Source organism: Peromyscus maniculatus, chromosome 13 (assembly GCF_049852395.1).
Source record: "Peromyscus maniculatus bairdii isolate BWxNUB_F1_BW_parent chromosome 13, HU_Pman_BW_mat_3.1, whole genome shotgun sequence".
In the NCBI taxonomy this organism is placed as follows: Eukaryota; Metazoa; Chordata; class Mammalia; order Rodentia; family Cricetidae; genus Peromyscus; species Peromyscus maniculatus.
In genome coordinates, this window is record NC_134864.1 from 15,654,211 (window position 1) to 15,670,757 (window position 16,547).

The following is a 16,547-nucleotide window of genomic DNA, read 5'->3' on the forward strand; positions in this document are numbered from 1 at the left end:
ATACATCGTTATCATAGCCCTGTCAAAAGGGTTTCTCTCTATGAGCTGCTGGATTTTCAAGGGATGATGGACACCTCCAAGAATCACAACTGTTGAGGGACTCGGGGGTAGAACTGAAGATAGGTTCTGTACTTGAGTGCTCCCCTCACCTTTAAGTCTATCCACAGCGGGTATTTTTTTTTTAAATAAAGTGGGTGTTTTATTAAATAGTGCATTACAGTGTGTAGTGCCTTGATTTATAAAGAGCTTTCCACTTACATCTCATTTGATTTACAGAACAGCTGTGTGAGGTAAATATCTCTGCATTAGAGAGAAAAGTAAGACACTGAGCAGTAAGTCGAAGTGGCACTTGCACCACATGAAAAATTTACAAATGCAAACCAGCGTTCACAATCTTTTTAAAGTATTGTACGTGTGTAGTATAATCAAAATCCCCGTGTGTGTGTGTGTGTGTGTGTGTGTGTGTGTGTGTGTGTGTGTGTGTGTCTGTGTGTCTGTGTGTCTGTGTGTCTGTGTGTAGTATAGTCAAAGGCCCTTTAAGTGGATGCTCAAATTTTGGTTATCCTTCTGAGGGCTCATATTTGTTGAGATGGCCAAAAATGTATTGATAGCATCACCAATCCCCAAAGGCAAAACATGGATGTCATTGTTGTCAGTCTCTGTCTAGAGATCCACCTCATTAGGTTGCAGTACAGTACTTATGCAATACAACATTTAGAGTTATGATTGGCTGTCCACGTGATTGCAAAGAGTGCATTTCACATAGGAGTGTATCCAGGCATAGGCTGTATATCCACAACACAGGACTGTTTCACTTTCCTTTTTGGGTGGTTCTTCCATTCAGAAATTGCTCCAGGCTTCATTAGGTTATTAAGCCTAAAAATACAATAAATATATATTAATGTGTTTGACTTTTAAATATCTGCCCAAATATGGTACTGTTTAAATATTTCACTACCTAAGTAGTCATTACTGCTACTTTCTTTTTCAGGTTTTGTGATGAAGGAACCTGCACAGATAAAGCCAATATTCTATATGCCTGGGCAAGAAATGCTCCTCCCACCCGGCTCCCCAAAGGTACATCTGAAATGTCTTGTATAGTCTAACTCGTGTTCATTGGCTTGTTAATGGTCATTTCTAAAAGTTCTTACCTATGATCCATATTGCAATTTCTCATTAAAAGTGTCAGCATCACCTACTTTGTACTGAAAGGTAGTTGACCACGTTTTCTCACCTCTTTGGTAAGTACATTGCTCTCAAAACAGTTTGGATTGGATTAGAAAATAATCAAGTATACCTCAAACCACCTTTGGCCTGAGGCACATGGGCTCTTGACAGCAAGAACATTTCATGAGTCAAGAGAGCACTAGAAATTAAATAAATTGCTGTTTCAGCAACAATATTTTTTTTAAGTCCTGGAACCTAGGTGTTTAATGTAATGCCAAACCTAGCTGGCTTTCTGACTTTACCTGTAAACCGTTGATAGTTTCTGACCTCTGAGGGAATGGCCAGACTCTCTCTTACTGCCTAAATGCTTCAGAATATTAAAGAGGGTGCATAATTCTGTCACAGAATACGTGTGCTGTGGTAGGAAGATGGTTTCCAGATGCACATACCTGCCCTTCCCCCCAGCTCATGCCGTTACCACTAATTGAACTCTACTTTCCATTGCTTCAAATCCTCAAGAATTCTCCCTGCACATTGCCATGTACCCACCAACAGGCCTAAGCATCATAGAAGGTCTGTCATGGGTGTGTTGACATGTTGAGAGCAGATGCATTTCCTCAGCCTGTGAATCGTATGTCTGTATATTTTAAACACATCATTAACAAACTCCATATAAAGAGTAAGGGCATTCCCTAACACCTGGATTTTGTGTTAGCAACTAGTTTTCTCTGTGTCACTTTTAAGACCCTGTCTTCATATGGGAGGGAAAGTAGTCACTCGGAGATACTTATAAGAATCTATTTCCTTTAATCAGAAAATGTAAATCATTATATATTTATTAAACAGAAATAGAATCCTTTCATGTGTTTGTTAAATGGCCGAGAGGGACAGAATTCTGTCCCACTGTTGCTTTCAGAATGAGTGGTCTGTTTGGTTAAAGGACCAGGGACCACTCTGGTTCTAAATTGAGAACTATGAATAGATTCTATTAGAGTTCTGGTTAAACATTCTAGCCAGTGCAGTTTCTTTCATCTTCTGTATGCTAATTTTATATGGTGTAAGTCATTCATTTTGTTCCCTGAGGACTTCTTGACCAGCAGCACAAAATTACTACCCTAATGCATTTAAGCATCCATTTATATAATAACAGTTTGCCTTGTTTTTCAACAATTTAGGTGTTGGATTCAGAGTTGGAGGAGAGACTGGAAGCAAATACTTTGTCCTTCAAGTTCACTATGGGGATATTAGTGCTTTTCGAGGTAAGTTTTAAAATGTTGGAACTGAGCAAAATGTTCAATACTTTACTACTTAAACTAGGTGTGGTAACATCCATGTAATAAAATGAAGAATTGTCCATATACTCTGCCAAGCAGGGAATAACTGCCTTTAGTTGCTTTAATTTGCATCTACTGATGGAAAGGCTTTGTTTTTTAAAAGTTATTTCCACAATGCACACTTCCATCCTACTGTGCTTCCATTTTGTTGACATCCAATGTGTTGCCTTACCTACTGGCTTTTATGCCTGCCAGAAGTGTCACTCAAACCAGTCAATACTGTTAGAAAGCATAGAAAGGACCTACTGGCTTATTGACTTTCCTCTGAGCAAGCTGCAGGGAGGGTCAACAGATTCTGCAAACCATCTCCAACCTGCTGTATTTTATGTATAATCCACACATGCACGCCTCCGTTGTCCACCGAACTGAGGCACTGGTCTCAGTCACTGGTTAACGTGCTGAATCACCCTACACAAGTTGTTCTACCTATGGTCACTTTGCTCTTCATTAAAACGCCCCTTCTTCTGTTACAGAACCATCAACATGACTAACGAGTTCTGTTTCCAAGGCAACCAATTTGGTGCTTCTCATTTGTTCTTTGCCTTGTAGCCAGATTCCAACTATGTTTTGAATTCGTGCTCTTGGTTCCATGAGATTGTAAATAGTAACAGAGTTCTCATTGGCTCATTGGCTGGTTTCCTATCCTGGGCTGACACACTTCCTCCAGAATTCTGTACTATGATATGTCTAATAACTGACCAGATGCGTTTTCTTCTTCAAACACACTTGATTTCCATCCAGGAACAATTTCTAGAAGTGGGTGTCTGTCTGTACCTATGAAATACACTCTAGAACAGTGGTTCTCAACTTTCCTAATGGTGGGACTCTTTAATACTGTTCCTCATGTTGTGATGACCCCCAACCATGAAATTATTTTTGTTGCTACTTCATAATTGTAATTTTGCTACTGTTATGAATTGTAATGAAAATGTCTGATATTCAGGATACCTGATATGTGACACCTATGAAAGAGCCACATGACCCAAAGGGGTCACAACCCACAGGCTGAGAAGGACTGCCCCAGAGCTCTTCCTGAGAGGTCCCCATGTGATGGCGAGACTCCATAGAGTCTCAGCCCTCAGAACTGGAGCACTGTATTATCTTCCTCTAGAAAAGCATATTGAAAGGAGTAATTTTATGTAGGTGAAAACTTTTAATTAGATATATGATCAACTAAGCGAGAACCCATGGACCAATATACAAACCTAACATACAGATAAAATTTGTATTATTAAAAAATAAAATAAAACTCCAGTTATAACAAAATAGTTTTTCATCTCTGCACCGTAACCTACTCGTAAATTGTCAGCAACTGGGATTTCTGAGACAAGGCTTTGCTGAAAGCAGAGGAATAATGTTTGTGTTGGAGGAACGAAGCCAGAAACAGTTTGCTCTGGAATGCTGCATCTGGCATCAGACGAGCAGGCAGCTTCTGATGCTGCCTGTGAAACACTGATGGAAGTCTTGCTTTGGAAATGGCCAGCAGGCTGTCCCTGAGTCCCACTGCCAGACCAGCTCTGCACACACACACACACACACACACACACACACACACACACACACACACACACACACACACCAGAGACCCTGTCCCTCTGTGAGACACTGAAATTTGCTATCAACATGATTCCCCATAGATTTTTCTAGAACTCCTGACAGAGGCTGACTGCATTCCTCGGAGATTTAAATGGATGAGAGGCACTGATGTTTGAAAAACATAACACATTCATAATTTAATTTCTCACCGATGACTCATTTTGCAATTTGTGTTAATATTAAGGTAATAATGTACTGATACTTTAATATATAAGCATGTAATTATTCTTACTGTAAGAGAGAGAGAGGCGAAATTTTATTTTGTGACTTTTCTCCCTTGTAGACTAGTTTTTCCAAATGAAGCTATATAAAAGGTAGAAAGACAGCTAGCATTACTATTCAGAGAGCTCACTGTAACATAAAATAGTATATCTGATATACTATTACTCTAATAGAAAAGTGTAAAGAATAATTCACATAATTCATTCAGTGCCAGTAGATACTATCTTGGTCCTTAAGTGTCTCATGGTACAGAACATTAGGTAAGCACATGGGAGAGTATCAAATCTCACTGAAATAGTAAAACAGACATTTTATATTTATTGAATTGGGGATGGATAGGAATTGAATTATAAAACTCAAGACTACCAGACTTGGGTAAGCGTGGTACAGTTTGAGAGGCTTTATAAATTAATATATTGTTTTGAAAAGCAATTTTTCCTTTCCATAAAAATTTATCACTTGATAATAAAAGTTTTCTAAAGACTTTGTTTTTAAAACGAGCTACATAGTCGCAGTTGTGTATCATTAAAACTGTTAAGATGAAAAAAATAGACAATTAGCAAAACAAAAGCAAACAGAAACATTTAAAGAGACTACATATACTTAGGTATGCTTGTGTGTGTAGGAAGATGGTAAGGCAGAAAGGAAAAAGGAAAGAGCTAATGAGCAAGAAAGAGATGTGTCATCATTTCCTTTTAAAATGATATCGGTGTCTTTACGATACCGTTTTCATTCAAAAACCTTTCATTGGGTTACTCCTTAAGTATCTGCCAGTGAGTGCACTCACACCAGCTGATAACAGGTTCCTGTATGAATGGATGGGCTCGGGCCTGCATGAATTCCTAGAGGAGTTATTTATGTTGAAACAGGTTCTGTGCAGAATTGGTACTTCTCTTCTTAAACAGTTAAAGAGGAGAAAACAGCATCATCTGTTTATTAAAGTGCGCTAATTGTGTGTGTCATGTGTGTACAGTTGTGCACAGAAGTACATGGACATATGCAGCGTCACTACTTGGATATCAATGTCAGTGAAGATGTGAACTTTATGACTTAAAAACTAGGGATGGCATTTTATGTATTTAAGCTGTACATTAAGAAGAGTGTGGCACTCTTAGGAAATTTCTGTTTCCTACTGAGAAGTGGGAAGATCTTTGGCTTAAGCAAGTAAGCATTCTCTTCCATTTACAGAATGGACTTTTTAAAAAAAAAAAAAAAAAACTTCCCACAATGATGGTAAAGAACTTCATTAAACTTGTGGGACTGTGATTGACAGTCAGAGAACATAACCCACAGCCAGAAACTCTTGAACTGTGATCTCTAGAAGTAGGAAAATGATGGGGTTTTTGAGATTGTATGACAGGCTCGCTTGCTTTGTTTTGTACATTGTGCCAAATGTGAAGCTAGCTGTAAGAGCTTCGTCAACAACCATTTGGCTTTTTAAGCGCCAGTCACGGGCAGGCCTGTGCCATTGCAGGGTGCTGCCCTTCCTGCCAGCCAGTTTACTCTAGCGGTAGTGCAAACACCGAGGGAGTGTGCACACAGGAAGTCGTAGGTGAGCATGGCCATTTATGGAGGCTGCAAAGAGGGAGGAGCATCCACTCCAGATCAACCCAGGGTGAAGAGGTGTGGTCTGGGGGAGGAGGCTTCTGAGGTGGAACCTGAGCCAGGTGCTGAAAGCTAAGCTAGAGCTTCCAGATGGGAGGCCCAGGAGGGAAGATCATTCCAGACAAAGGCAAAAATCCTGTACAGCTGCGTGAGAGGGAAACAGGCCCCCATGCACGGCAGACTCCTGGTATTATGACATTGCCAGAGAAAGAAGAAGTGGCAAGCAGTTAGAAAAGATGCGTTGGAGAGCAGTGACCCTGGTAAGACTTGGATCTGAGAGCACTTCCTCCAGAGGTATTCGAATCATAGTCTCAGTTTGTAATGCTGGCCAGTTCCATGCTTGAGTGTGCAGAAAAGCTACTAACCCTATAAGCCAGTGGCCAGAGGAAGCCAGGATGGGGGACTGGGAAAGCCAGAATGATTTATTAAATGTACACTGATTAATTATTCACAAATTAAATTTCAAGGGAAACTGCATATAGTCTAATTGAAAATGATAGCCTTTTATAGGTAATAGCATGGCTCAGAGTTTAACGACTAAATCCAGATAGCCTAATAATGGCACGTGCAAGTTTTATTACCTTTACCCAGTATGTAGGCAACTCTTTGCCCTCTTCATCTATAAAATGGGACCAGACAGCTCACATAGAGTTCTCTGATGAGTGTTCACTAAATATTAGTTGCTTTCATTGCGATCTATATAAACAAGCAAATACTCCTAAGTGAATCTTTTGTCATAACTGTCTGTACTGTAAAAGGGATATTTGCTATTTTCCGAGGGTCTTAGAGTTTAGACACAGAGCATGTATGTTCATGTTCATCTGTGTTGTAAGAAGTGCTCTAGTTATATGATGTTTCCTGTTCACCGAGCAGTTTTTATTATCTACAGTTCAACTGCACAAAAAAGCAAAGACCAACTCCCTTGTCCTTAGGGAAATGAGAACAGTAGCAACAGGGATTCCATCTGTCCTTCTCCTCATGTGATGGTTAATATTGTCAACTGGACAGGCTAGAATCATGTAGGAGACATGCCTCTGGGCTAGCCCTTTAGACGATTTCTCCATTGTGTTAATGGAGGTGGGAACACCCACCTTAACTGTGTCCATACCATTCCAGTCTGTGGGTTTGGGTCTTAGACTGAATGAAAAAAGAGAAAGGTAAGCCAGAGTATTCCTCATGCTCTCCTTCCTGACTGAAGACAGTGTGACCAGCTGCCTCACTGTCCTGCTCCTGTGACCTGTGTCCCACCCCATTAAGGGACTGTACCCTTGAACTGTGAGCCCAAATATCCCTTCTTCCCTTACATTTCCTTTTGTTATAGCAACAGGATGAGTAGCTAATGCATTCCACAAAAACATATGCTTTTGTCTTTTTTTTTTTTCTCAACCATGTCTTGTTCTGAAAAGAAATTTTTTTTTTCTCAGAGTTAGGTATAATCTTCTACAGGTTTTTCACCTAGGGGAATTTTTATAAAAATTGCCTTCTTATTTCGGAGGTTTCCTAGCATTGGTTACTAGTCTTGAACCATAAGTTGCTTCTCAGGTTGGAAGTGTCTTGGACTCATCACCTGAAGTTAGAACAGCCTGAGAATGAAAGTCAGAGTCTCCTCCTACATGCAGAACCCTATTCTCTAGCTTAGAAAAATTTCCAAGACATCAAAATCATCTCTTGTCATTAAGCTCCTACTAGAGTAAAAAGACCCCAGTGCACATAGACACTGACACATGTCAATCAGTGTTCTAAGTAGTGTTCTGGTTATGTGACATTTCCTGTTTCCACACTATCCTCATCATCACAACCCTGAAAATAAACCTGCATTTCCTATGTTTCAGCATGTTCCTGAGAGCATAGATGTAGATTCATTTTCCTGAGAGTGAGTTAATACTTATATCCTAAATTAAGTAAAGTAAACCTAGAAATCTTATTTTTTTAACTGATGTGAACTCAAGAATAATTTAATTTCTAAATTTCTGAATTATATTAGTACAATCGGGTCATAAAATTTTAGTACAAGCCCTTTGGGAATGGTCATTTTTAAATAGCAACATTTTCCAGAAAGCTAAGGTTTCGGCCCATTAAGTAGTATAAAGCATTTTAGACAAGGGCTACAGAGATGGCTGAGCAGTTAGGAGCGCATGCTGCTCTTGCAGATACCCCTAGATCAGTTCCCAGCACCCACATCAGGCGGTTATCGCTGCCTGTAACTCTAACTCCAACAGCATCTTCTGACTTGTACAGGCACCTGTTTCATGTGCACATCCACACACAGAGAAGCACGCATATAAACATAATTAAAATAATAAAATTTCTAAGTAAAAGTTGGCTAGAAGTCTTCACAGAATATATGCTGTGTCTATGAAGTTGTTAGAAGTGATGTGTTACATACGTGTTATGTAAGTGCTGACATGAAGCAGATGGGCAATAAATGTTAATCCAAAATCTCCTTATGCCCTCCTCACTTTGCTCCATGATTCTGATGTATCACACTAACCACTAGTTATTGTTCTATGGTAGTACATAGGCTTTTGCCATGTAACTGGGCATATTGCCCACATCTACCTGCTTTTCTATATTTTCTGTAGCTTCATTTGTTGTCCAGCTACCACATTAAACTTATTTTGTTTCAAATAATGTATTACATGGAGGCAAATGTAAAAAGAAAAGTCTGTCCTCATGCCATGTCCTGTCAAATAAAAGTGCATGCAAATGAAGAATATCCATAATAATGTAAGCAAGTAAACAAGGGGACTGAAAAACTGACATGATCGTGACTTCTTTAATTTTTAAAAAATATAATGTGTCTGTGCATGGGTAGACACATATGATTGCAGGTGCCTTTGGAAGCCAGAAGAGAGTATCAGGTCCCCGGGATCTGAAGTTACAGAAAGCTGTGAGGCTCCCAACATCCTGGGAACCAAACTCCAGTCTTCAGCAAGAGCGGCATGTGCTGTTATGCACTCAGCCACCTCTCTGAGCCCCAGTCACATGTACGGTAGATGCTTTTTAACCTGCAAGACTGATTTTCTATAACAGTCCTTCTCCCATATTCTAATTTTGTGCTTTAGATTTGGACTCCTGGCACCCAGGTTTCATTTTATTTAATTTCTCTGTGAATGCACAGTTAACTGAGTGGGAACCTTTGCAGGGAGCTGTTTGTATGAAATCGTGGTAACAAGAATGTCTGGATTTCTCCTTGCTCTCCAGCTTTGTTCTTCACTGCCAATAACCCATCTAGGTGTGGTTTCTTCTTCTCTTAGTTTCAGACAATTGCATGTTCCTAATCATAGGGTCCACAGGCTCGCACAGGCATATACATACACAGGATGCTGTTTTGCTGCACTGAAGGAGCAGAGCAAGCATGTGGGAATGGTAGGAACGGCAGCATGAAGTGAAACGGGATTTTAGAGGAATTGTCATTCGACTGGTTGCAGCCTTCTCCGGCTCTTACAAGGCTGCAGCCACAGGGGTATTGAGGGAAAGCTTTGAAATTGTGAGCCCAGGGAAAAAAAATCCCTTGCTAATGCATTTTTGAACAAGATAGAGCAGAGATCAGTGGCAGGGCAGCTGCACTTAAAATGATTGCATTCCAGCATAAAGCAGGCTCTTCACTTGAATGTGTGTGAGTGCTCCCAACTCTCTGATGTCTAAGTGCCAAGTTGGTGGGAAACTGGATCAAAGATTGCTCTCCATTGATTCCTCTGCTGTCTCCCCTCAGTCTCTACACACAGCTTCCACCTGTATATGCTTTCCTGCAGTATACACCAAGCCTGTTTGTGCTCAGTCCTCTGCAAAGTGAGTGCTGCTGTGGGTCCTAGTATTTACACTGGGTCCTTTTTGATCATTTTTAGTTACTTAACTTATTTTAAAATCTCCTTTGGAGGCTGGCAAAATCATGTAGCAGGTGAGTTTAATGCCTGGGACCCACATGGTGGAAGAAGAAAAGTGACTCCTACAGATTATCTTCTCCATGATGAGCCAGTACACATACACACACACACACACACGCACGCACGCACGCACGCACGCACGCACGCATGCATGCACACGCGCACACACACACGATGGAGTGGATAGGAGGGGAGAGGAAAAGAAAGAGAAAGGAAACCTTTGGCATTGCGGTTTAAAGAATATTCTGTCATGCAGGTGTGTGAAATTCTTGTCTCTTTAGAGTTGTTTAAGTTCTTTTTTTCTGCAGTGAATAATGTTAAGAAATATTTGAGGGTAGATATCTAGAAATGCTATTTTGAGTCACTGAGTGTTTAAACCTTAAGAGATTCCACCAAATTATCCAACAAATCACTTTTTACAATTTACAATCCACAATGAATAAGCAAACTCATTTCCTTATCTACACTCAATATTTTAATGCTCCATTTTTATGGAGTTTTTTTTTAACGAAAGAACTACTATAATGTCTCATTAAAAGAATTAGAATGAGCTGGAAGATCCTAATAGAGTCACCTCTGAAGTGCATAATCAAGCTCAAAGAGAATCTAATCTGAGAACTATTTACATAATACTCCTTTGTAGACAATAAAAATTTGTGCATCATACTAGACCTACTGGATGCTGTGCACAATCAGGCATGGGCTGTGGTGCTCTGACACTGTCTTGCATGTTTACAAGAGCAAACAGGTAATACTCTGTTAAATATACAGCTATCGTTCTTTTTTTTTTTTTTAAAGAAAGCAGTTAGTATTGATAATTTAACACATTATTGTTGTTTTACTATTAGCGCTACACATTTACATCTGTTATGTCTGGGTGCTAGAAACACTCAAACCATTTTGCCCACTTCTTAACTCTGTGTGTTCAGCGTTGTGTTGGTGATGGGAAATCAGCCATACTATAAACATTCACACAATGGAAACTGAAGAATTCTTCATGTCAATCTTTTATAATACTGGGGTTTATTTTGTACTTGTTTGTTTTGCTTTTTGCCTAGAGCAAGTAAAATACTAGAAAACCTATGAAGATTATGGTGATTGACTAAAATAAATAAAAAGAACTATTATTATAATATCCCAATTTCCAGGGACAGTAATGACTTTGTTATGCTTAAGGAGCAAATGCAGCTCCAAGATATATCTATATTAGTTCAATAAACAAAACAAAAATCAGTCGATATTCTAGATGTACTACACATTGCCCACTTACAGCCACAGGTAAGGTATGAAAAATGTTTAGAAAAGCCAGTGAAAGAACTTGTGAGACTCAGCTGTCTCTATGGGATTTACAATAAAGCATATTGTATATTTTCTCAGTTTTTATGAGTCGTATGCTACGTATTTTGCAAATAAAACCTACAGTAAATATATATTCACATGTGCATATCTTTGGCATAGAGCTTATACATTTATCAGTACACCAGTAGATCCAGGAAAATGACATTTTAACAAACTTTCCAGCTGATTTTTATGCAAACTAGACATTGCCAACAGGAGCCCAGATACTACTAGTAAAGATTGAAGATAGTTCTTTTTTTTTTCTTACAATACAGGTGTGTCAAGGCAATCTCCTGGGTTTGGAGCATGAGCAGAATAATTTTCATTTACCAAAATATGTTTAATTAAATCTCAATTCTCTTAAGAAAAGAAGAACTTTGAAAGAATAAAGTGCATTTAATTACTGTCTGGTTCTTCCCTCACTTTCCTTAGAAATTTGAATCTTAATTTATTTTTATTCTCAACGTTTACCCTCAATGTGAACTTTGGATTTCCGAATACCATGAGAAAAGCCACTACGGGGCATATGTGACATTCATGGAGATCCCCCTCCTTGTTTTACACCCATGTACGGGGCACAGACATCCTGCTTCACACCTAATCAAGTCAAACATTCTGAAGCTTTATTTATTTTTACTTTCTGTGCAAGTGGGAGTGCCTGCTTGTGTGTGTTTGCAGCGGGCGCATGACTGGTGAGCCCAAAAGAGGAGAGCAGCGGTTCCCTGAGAATTGTAGTGACAGGCAGTCGAGAGTCCCCCGTGTGGGTGCTGGGAACTGAACCTGGGTCCTGTGGAAGAACAGCAGGTATTCTAAAACACCGAACCATCTGTCCATCCCCAAGGCAAGCCTTTTGAAGAACTGACCAAAATAAGTTATAACCCTCCACCTTTATGACATTTAAAAATTTTTCAAGTGAATAAATGAATGACAGACAAGACATAAAGGAACCAGGATGTGAGCTCTAAGAAAGCAATGGTGGTCCAGAAGGTAACATTCTACCTGCTGAAAGACCCCTAAGTCTTTAGAGATGACCTGAGAATGCTGTGTCAAAGTGGAAATTCGCTTCTCTTCAGAAAAGAAAGTAGTTAAACCAAATAGGTTTTGCGTGTTGTGGACTAATTCATTTTAAAATCATTTGTTTTTTAAAAATCAATCGGAGACTGGGAACAGGTAATAGAATGAGGAGATGGAGTAGGAGGAATTACCCAGCCCAGCCCGTCCACCTCACAGCAATGAACATGAGTGTGAAAAAGGTTAGGTTTGGCCCAGGGTATTACAGCTGCATGTGCATGCTATTGAAACTGGAATAATTGAATTTGTGCTGTGCTTCTCATTTTCATGTGTGCCAGAGTTCGTGCCCTAACTATGTAAGGCAAGTGTTGTAACAGGCAGTGTTTCAAAGAGCCCTTTAAGCTGTAATTTCCTAGAGACCTAAACTCGTGAACAACATCAAATATGAGTAAAGATCGGGATAGTTTATTTCACTTCATTTCTGCCTTTTTTTTTTTCTGAGCGTGGGATAATCTATTTCCCTTACCCTTCAGGTAAGGGTAATACATTTCTACATTAGGTTGTTTGATAATCCCACTAATTTCAGGAGACTCGAGATCAAATCTTCTTCCCGTTTTTCTGTGGCCTTCACTAAACACAAGCAGATGATATGAGCCCTGTGAATGATTTAGGACTATCCAGTACCTCTGAAATGATCAAAATGAAGCCTATTATCCCTCAGTATTTTTTCTTGTTGCCAATGTCTCCTTAGAAATGTGAGCTCCATGATTCACTACATCCCTGCATTTCAACTTTGGTAATCATCTTCATTATGAAAGACTAAATGGTCCTTATTCATTTCACTCATTCCACTGGATAACTGCACTGTTTATTTTCAGTACCTTTCAATGAACATGTTTCATGGGCAGACGAAGGTTTTCATTCATGTAGTTATGTTTTCATTCATTTAGTTATGTAAAACACTGCAGTACCATTGATTGTCTCAAAGACTGCATTCTGAATGTAGTGCAGGAATTCTAAGAAAAAGCAGTTTGGCATAGAACACTACAGTGTTTAATTTAAGTAATCTTTTTCTTAGGGGCAGGGTGAACCTTTCTGAATGCACTTTAGCTTTCCAAGCTTTATGGTTATGTGTTGTTTTGCTTGTTTTCAGAATACCTATGCTTTGCCTTCATTTATCCTATCGCAGCTTTTTTCTTACATATTTATAATTATTAATCCCATTTTTCTTTAGTCGTGTTGCCTTTAGTCATTTATTACCTGTATTTACTTAGTGTGATACGCTATAGCACGCATGTGGTGGTCTGAGGACATCTTACAGAAGTTGCTTCTCTCCATGTGGGGTCCAGAGATTGAAGGCAGGTCATGAGGCTTGGTGGCAGGTACCCTTGCTTACTGAATCCTCCCACTAGCCCCAAACACCCTTTTTTAAGGTGATCAAAACCTTGGAAATGATACCAATCACCTAATTGGTTCCATTTATATTGTTAGGAAATGGCATTTTGTTTTTAACCCTTCCTAGTAACTGTTTGGAAATCTACTAGGAAGAGAAAAACTTACCTGTGGGTTGACTCATGTAAAATTAGAGGATATGCTTCAGTTTCAAGAGCCCTGATCCATGCTTGCAGTGGTGACTGGGGTGTTCTTTGCACTGAGCATGCACGCTCTGGCCAGCGTGTGATGCTGCACATGGTCTTCTGTTTCCTTACCTACATTTTAAGCTCTCTTGGAAGAGAAGGAAGTCATCAGGGAGAAAGAAGCACAGGGTGCACTCACTCCATTACCCATTTATGCTTAATTCCTTTATGCTACTAGTTAGTAAATCTGTTTCCCCTGTGAAAGCAAGAGAGCACCCTAAATAAATATGACAGTAAAACATGTGAGGACAGCAGACAGCAGTATCAAGAAATATCTACAGGATGGTCTTTAAGGAAAATAAGCCCAAATCTTCCTCGGAAAACACCCTTCTCGCAGTTTCTGTCCTTGCATATTTCTCCATCATCCAAAGCTTTCAAGAACTTTTCTTCTTCTAAAGTTAATTATTAATATGGGGAGAGCTTGTTGAGAGATAGGGGACCATGTGAGAAAGGAGACTGCTGTGTTCTGCCATTTGTAACACTGTGAATTGTTATTAATCAGTCTTTAAAAAGCAATTATTCAAGTCCAGTTGTTCTTTGTTTAAAATTTTTACCAGTAATTTTGTTCTGATCTTTTAAATTTTGAAGCCCTATTATGGCTTTTGAAAATATAAAATTTCCTATTTTCAAAATAGAATCTGATGATTTTCTGACTTCCTTTTTTTTTTTTTTTTTTTTTTTTTTTTTTGGTTTTTCGAGACAGAGTTTCTCTGTGTAGCTTTGAGCCTTTCCTGGAACTCACTTAGTAGCCCAGGCTGGCCTCGAACTCACAGAGATCCGCCTGGCTCTGCCTCCCGAGTGCTGGGATTAAAGGCGTGTGCCACCACCGCCCGGCTCTGACTTCCCTTTATCATTCCTAACCATGTAGATTAAACAAAAGTGCAAGAACACATTGTTGCATGAAATAGTTAAAAATTGCAAAGGGCGGGAAAGATATACTTTTTTATATACTACTAGGGATGCCCCTAAGATGATTCAAAGCTTGAAAATAGAGCATTTGGTATGAAAAATATATTTCAGTTTTTTTATTTCAAATATTATGTAAAAGGATCTTCTTGATGCTATCTCTTCAAGTCACTTTTGAATCTATGACCTATTTGATCTAGGTCCATCTGCCTGGTTCCTCCTAACCTTTTCTCATGCTTTCTGGTCTCAGTGGAAAAGACAAATAATAATTGAGAAGATTCCAAAAGAAACTCATAATGCCATTTAAAAGATGAATATATGACACATAATAAAATAGCAATAAAGAAGTGAAAAGTGATTGATAGGACATTTGGGAGGGTCTGGAAGGGAAAGGAAAAAAATTATAGCCAAGAATAATTTAATGCTGTCCAACAAAAACCACTGGATCTAGAGAACAAGCTGGCTGTGAATATGTCTGGTATTAGGCACAGGATATCTTCTTCAGTACAAATAAATTTTAAATATGGGATTTGTACAATATAGAAATTTAAAATCTAATGCCCCAGGAAGGAGACAAAAACAGAGTTTTCTCTATCTTGACTCTAGTGCTGGCTCTGTGTGTGTGTGTGTGTGTGTGTGTGTGTGTGTGTGTGTGTGTAACTCTTGCATATATACCATTTGATTTGAGTATTTGCTTATTTGTTTATTATAGTTTAATAAGGAGTTTTTGTAAGGACATTTAAAATTTCATGACATTTTAAAATTGAATTTATCTAGCATTGGTAGGCTGTCTTCATTTTACTTCTGTGGATGGATGACTCAAACCGGTTCATAATTTCAAGAGACAAAAAGAAATGTAAATTAATTTTTTTTCTGCTGTGGATTCCTTTCTTTGTTGCAGTCCTCGAAGGTGATAACAGGGAGAGACTCTGACTGTAATATACCCACACACCCTCCAATCACCGCCATTGTAAGAGTAGGGTGGTGAGCTTTCCTGTCTTCCACGGGATCTCTTGGGAACACACAGGCCATCAATTCTAAAAGTTGTCTTCTTGAAGGTTGAATAAACGCATTTTCTCTTCCTTGCCATGAGGCAAATGGAAGCTAAAAATTTCTATTCCCCTAGCAGTGAATACAAAATCAAAAGGGGCAAACTCACTGCAGTGGCAACTTCAAAGGGAATTCCTTTTTGAAATTCATAGCTCTCATTTATTTAGTGCTGAAGCTTGTCTGCTTAGCCTGCCTTCAATGGCCTCAGGAACCCTCTGCATAGCTCAGACCACATGGTAACAGTGCCAGTATTCTCGTCATATTTTACTGAGCAGGTATGCCTATGCCGTAACAACTGAAGGCTTCAGTGCTTTGTGAAGGGTTCTAGGGAGTGGTACTCTGAGATTGTGCCTTCAAGGATCCAGAAATTTTTCAGGGGAATTTTGATGACTCGGGTTATTGTTTTGAAGAAATAAAAAACTTAAAAACTAAAAAGTTAAAACATAATGATATTCTCCTTCATTAGATGATTACCTTTGTTTCCTGTTCAGTATTAAGAGTGTTTTTTTGTTTTGTTTTGTTGCTTTTTCATTATAAAACTGGGGTTCATTCAGATGCCTTTCCCCTGAGTAAGCAAAGGAACTGATCTTCTGCATTCTCTGTAGTTCTCCTGTTGGCCTCTTATGTCTGTGCCTAGGTCTCTGCAGCAGAATTTCAATTGCACAGAAATAACCTCTATAATAGACCAGTACAAGGTAGTAGTACAAAAATACCTTTTTAAAAAATGGCCCTATTGGCTGCACTCTATTCCAATGCCAAGTTAACTGGCTGTGGTGGGTGTGTTAAAAGACCTC

At 39.1% G+C, this 16,547-nt stretch overlaps 1 protein-coding gene across 16 annotated transcripts in view; it reads left to right on the plus strand.

The window, feature by feature from the left end:
* Nucleotides 1–16,547, plus strand: part of Pam (peptidylglycine alpha-amidating monooxygenase) — a 281,804-nt gene that overhangs the window by 177,000 nt on the left and 88,257 nt on the right. For all 16 annotated transcript variants that reach the window (XM_006985735.4, XM_006985733.4, XM_006985738.4 and 13 more), the window contains exons 6-7: nucleotides 992–1,077; nucleotides 2,343–2,426. In XM_006985735.4, coding sequence (XP_006985797.1) covers nucleotides 992–1,077; nucleotides 2,343–2,426 — 170 coding nt within the window. The remainder of the gene's footprint in view (nucleotides 1–991; nucleotides 1,078–2,342; nucleotides 2,427–16,547) is intronic.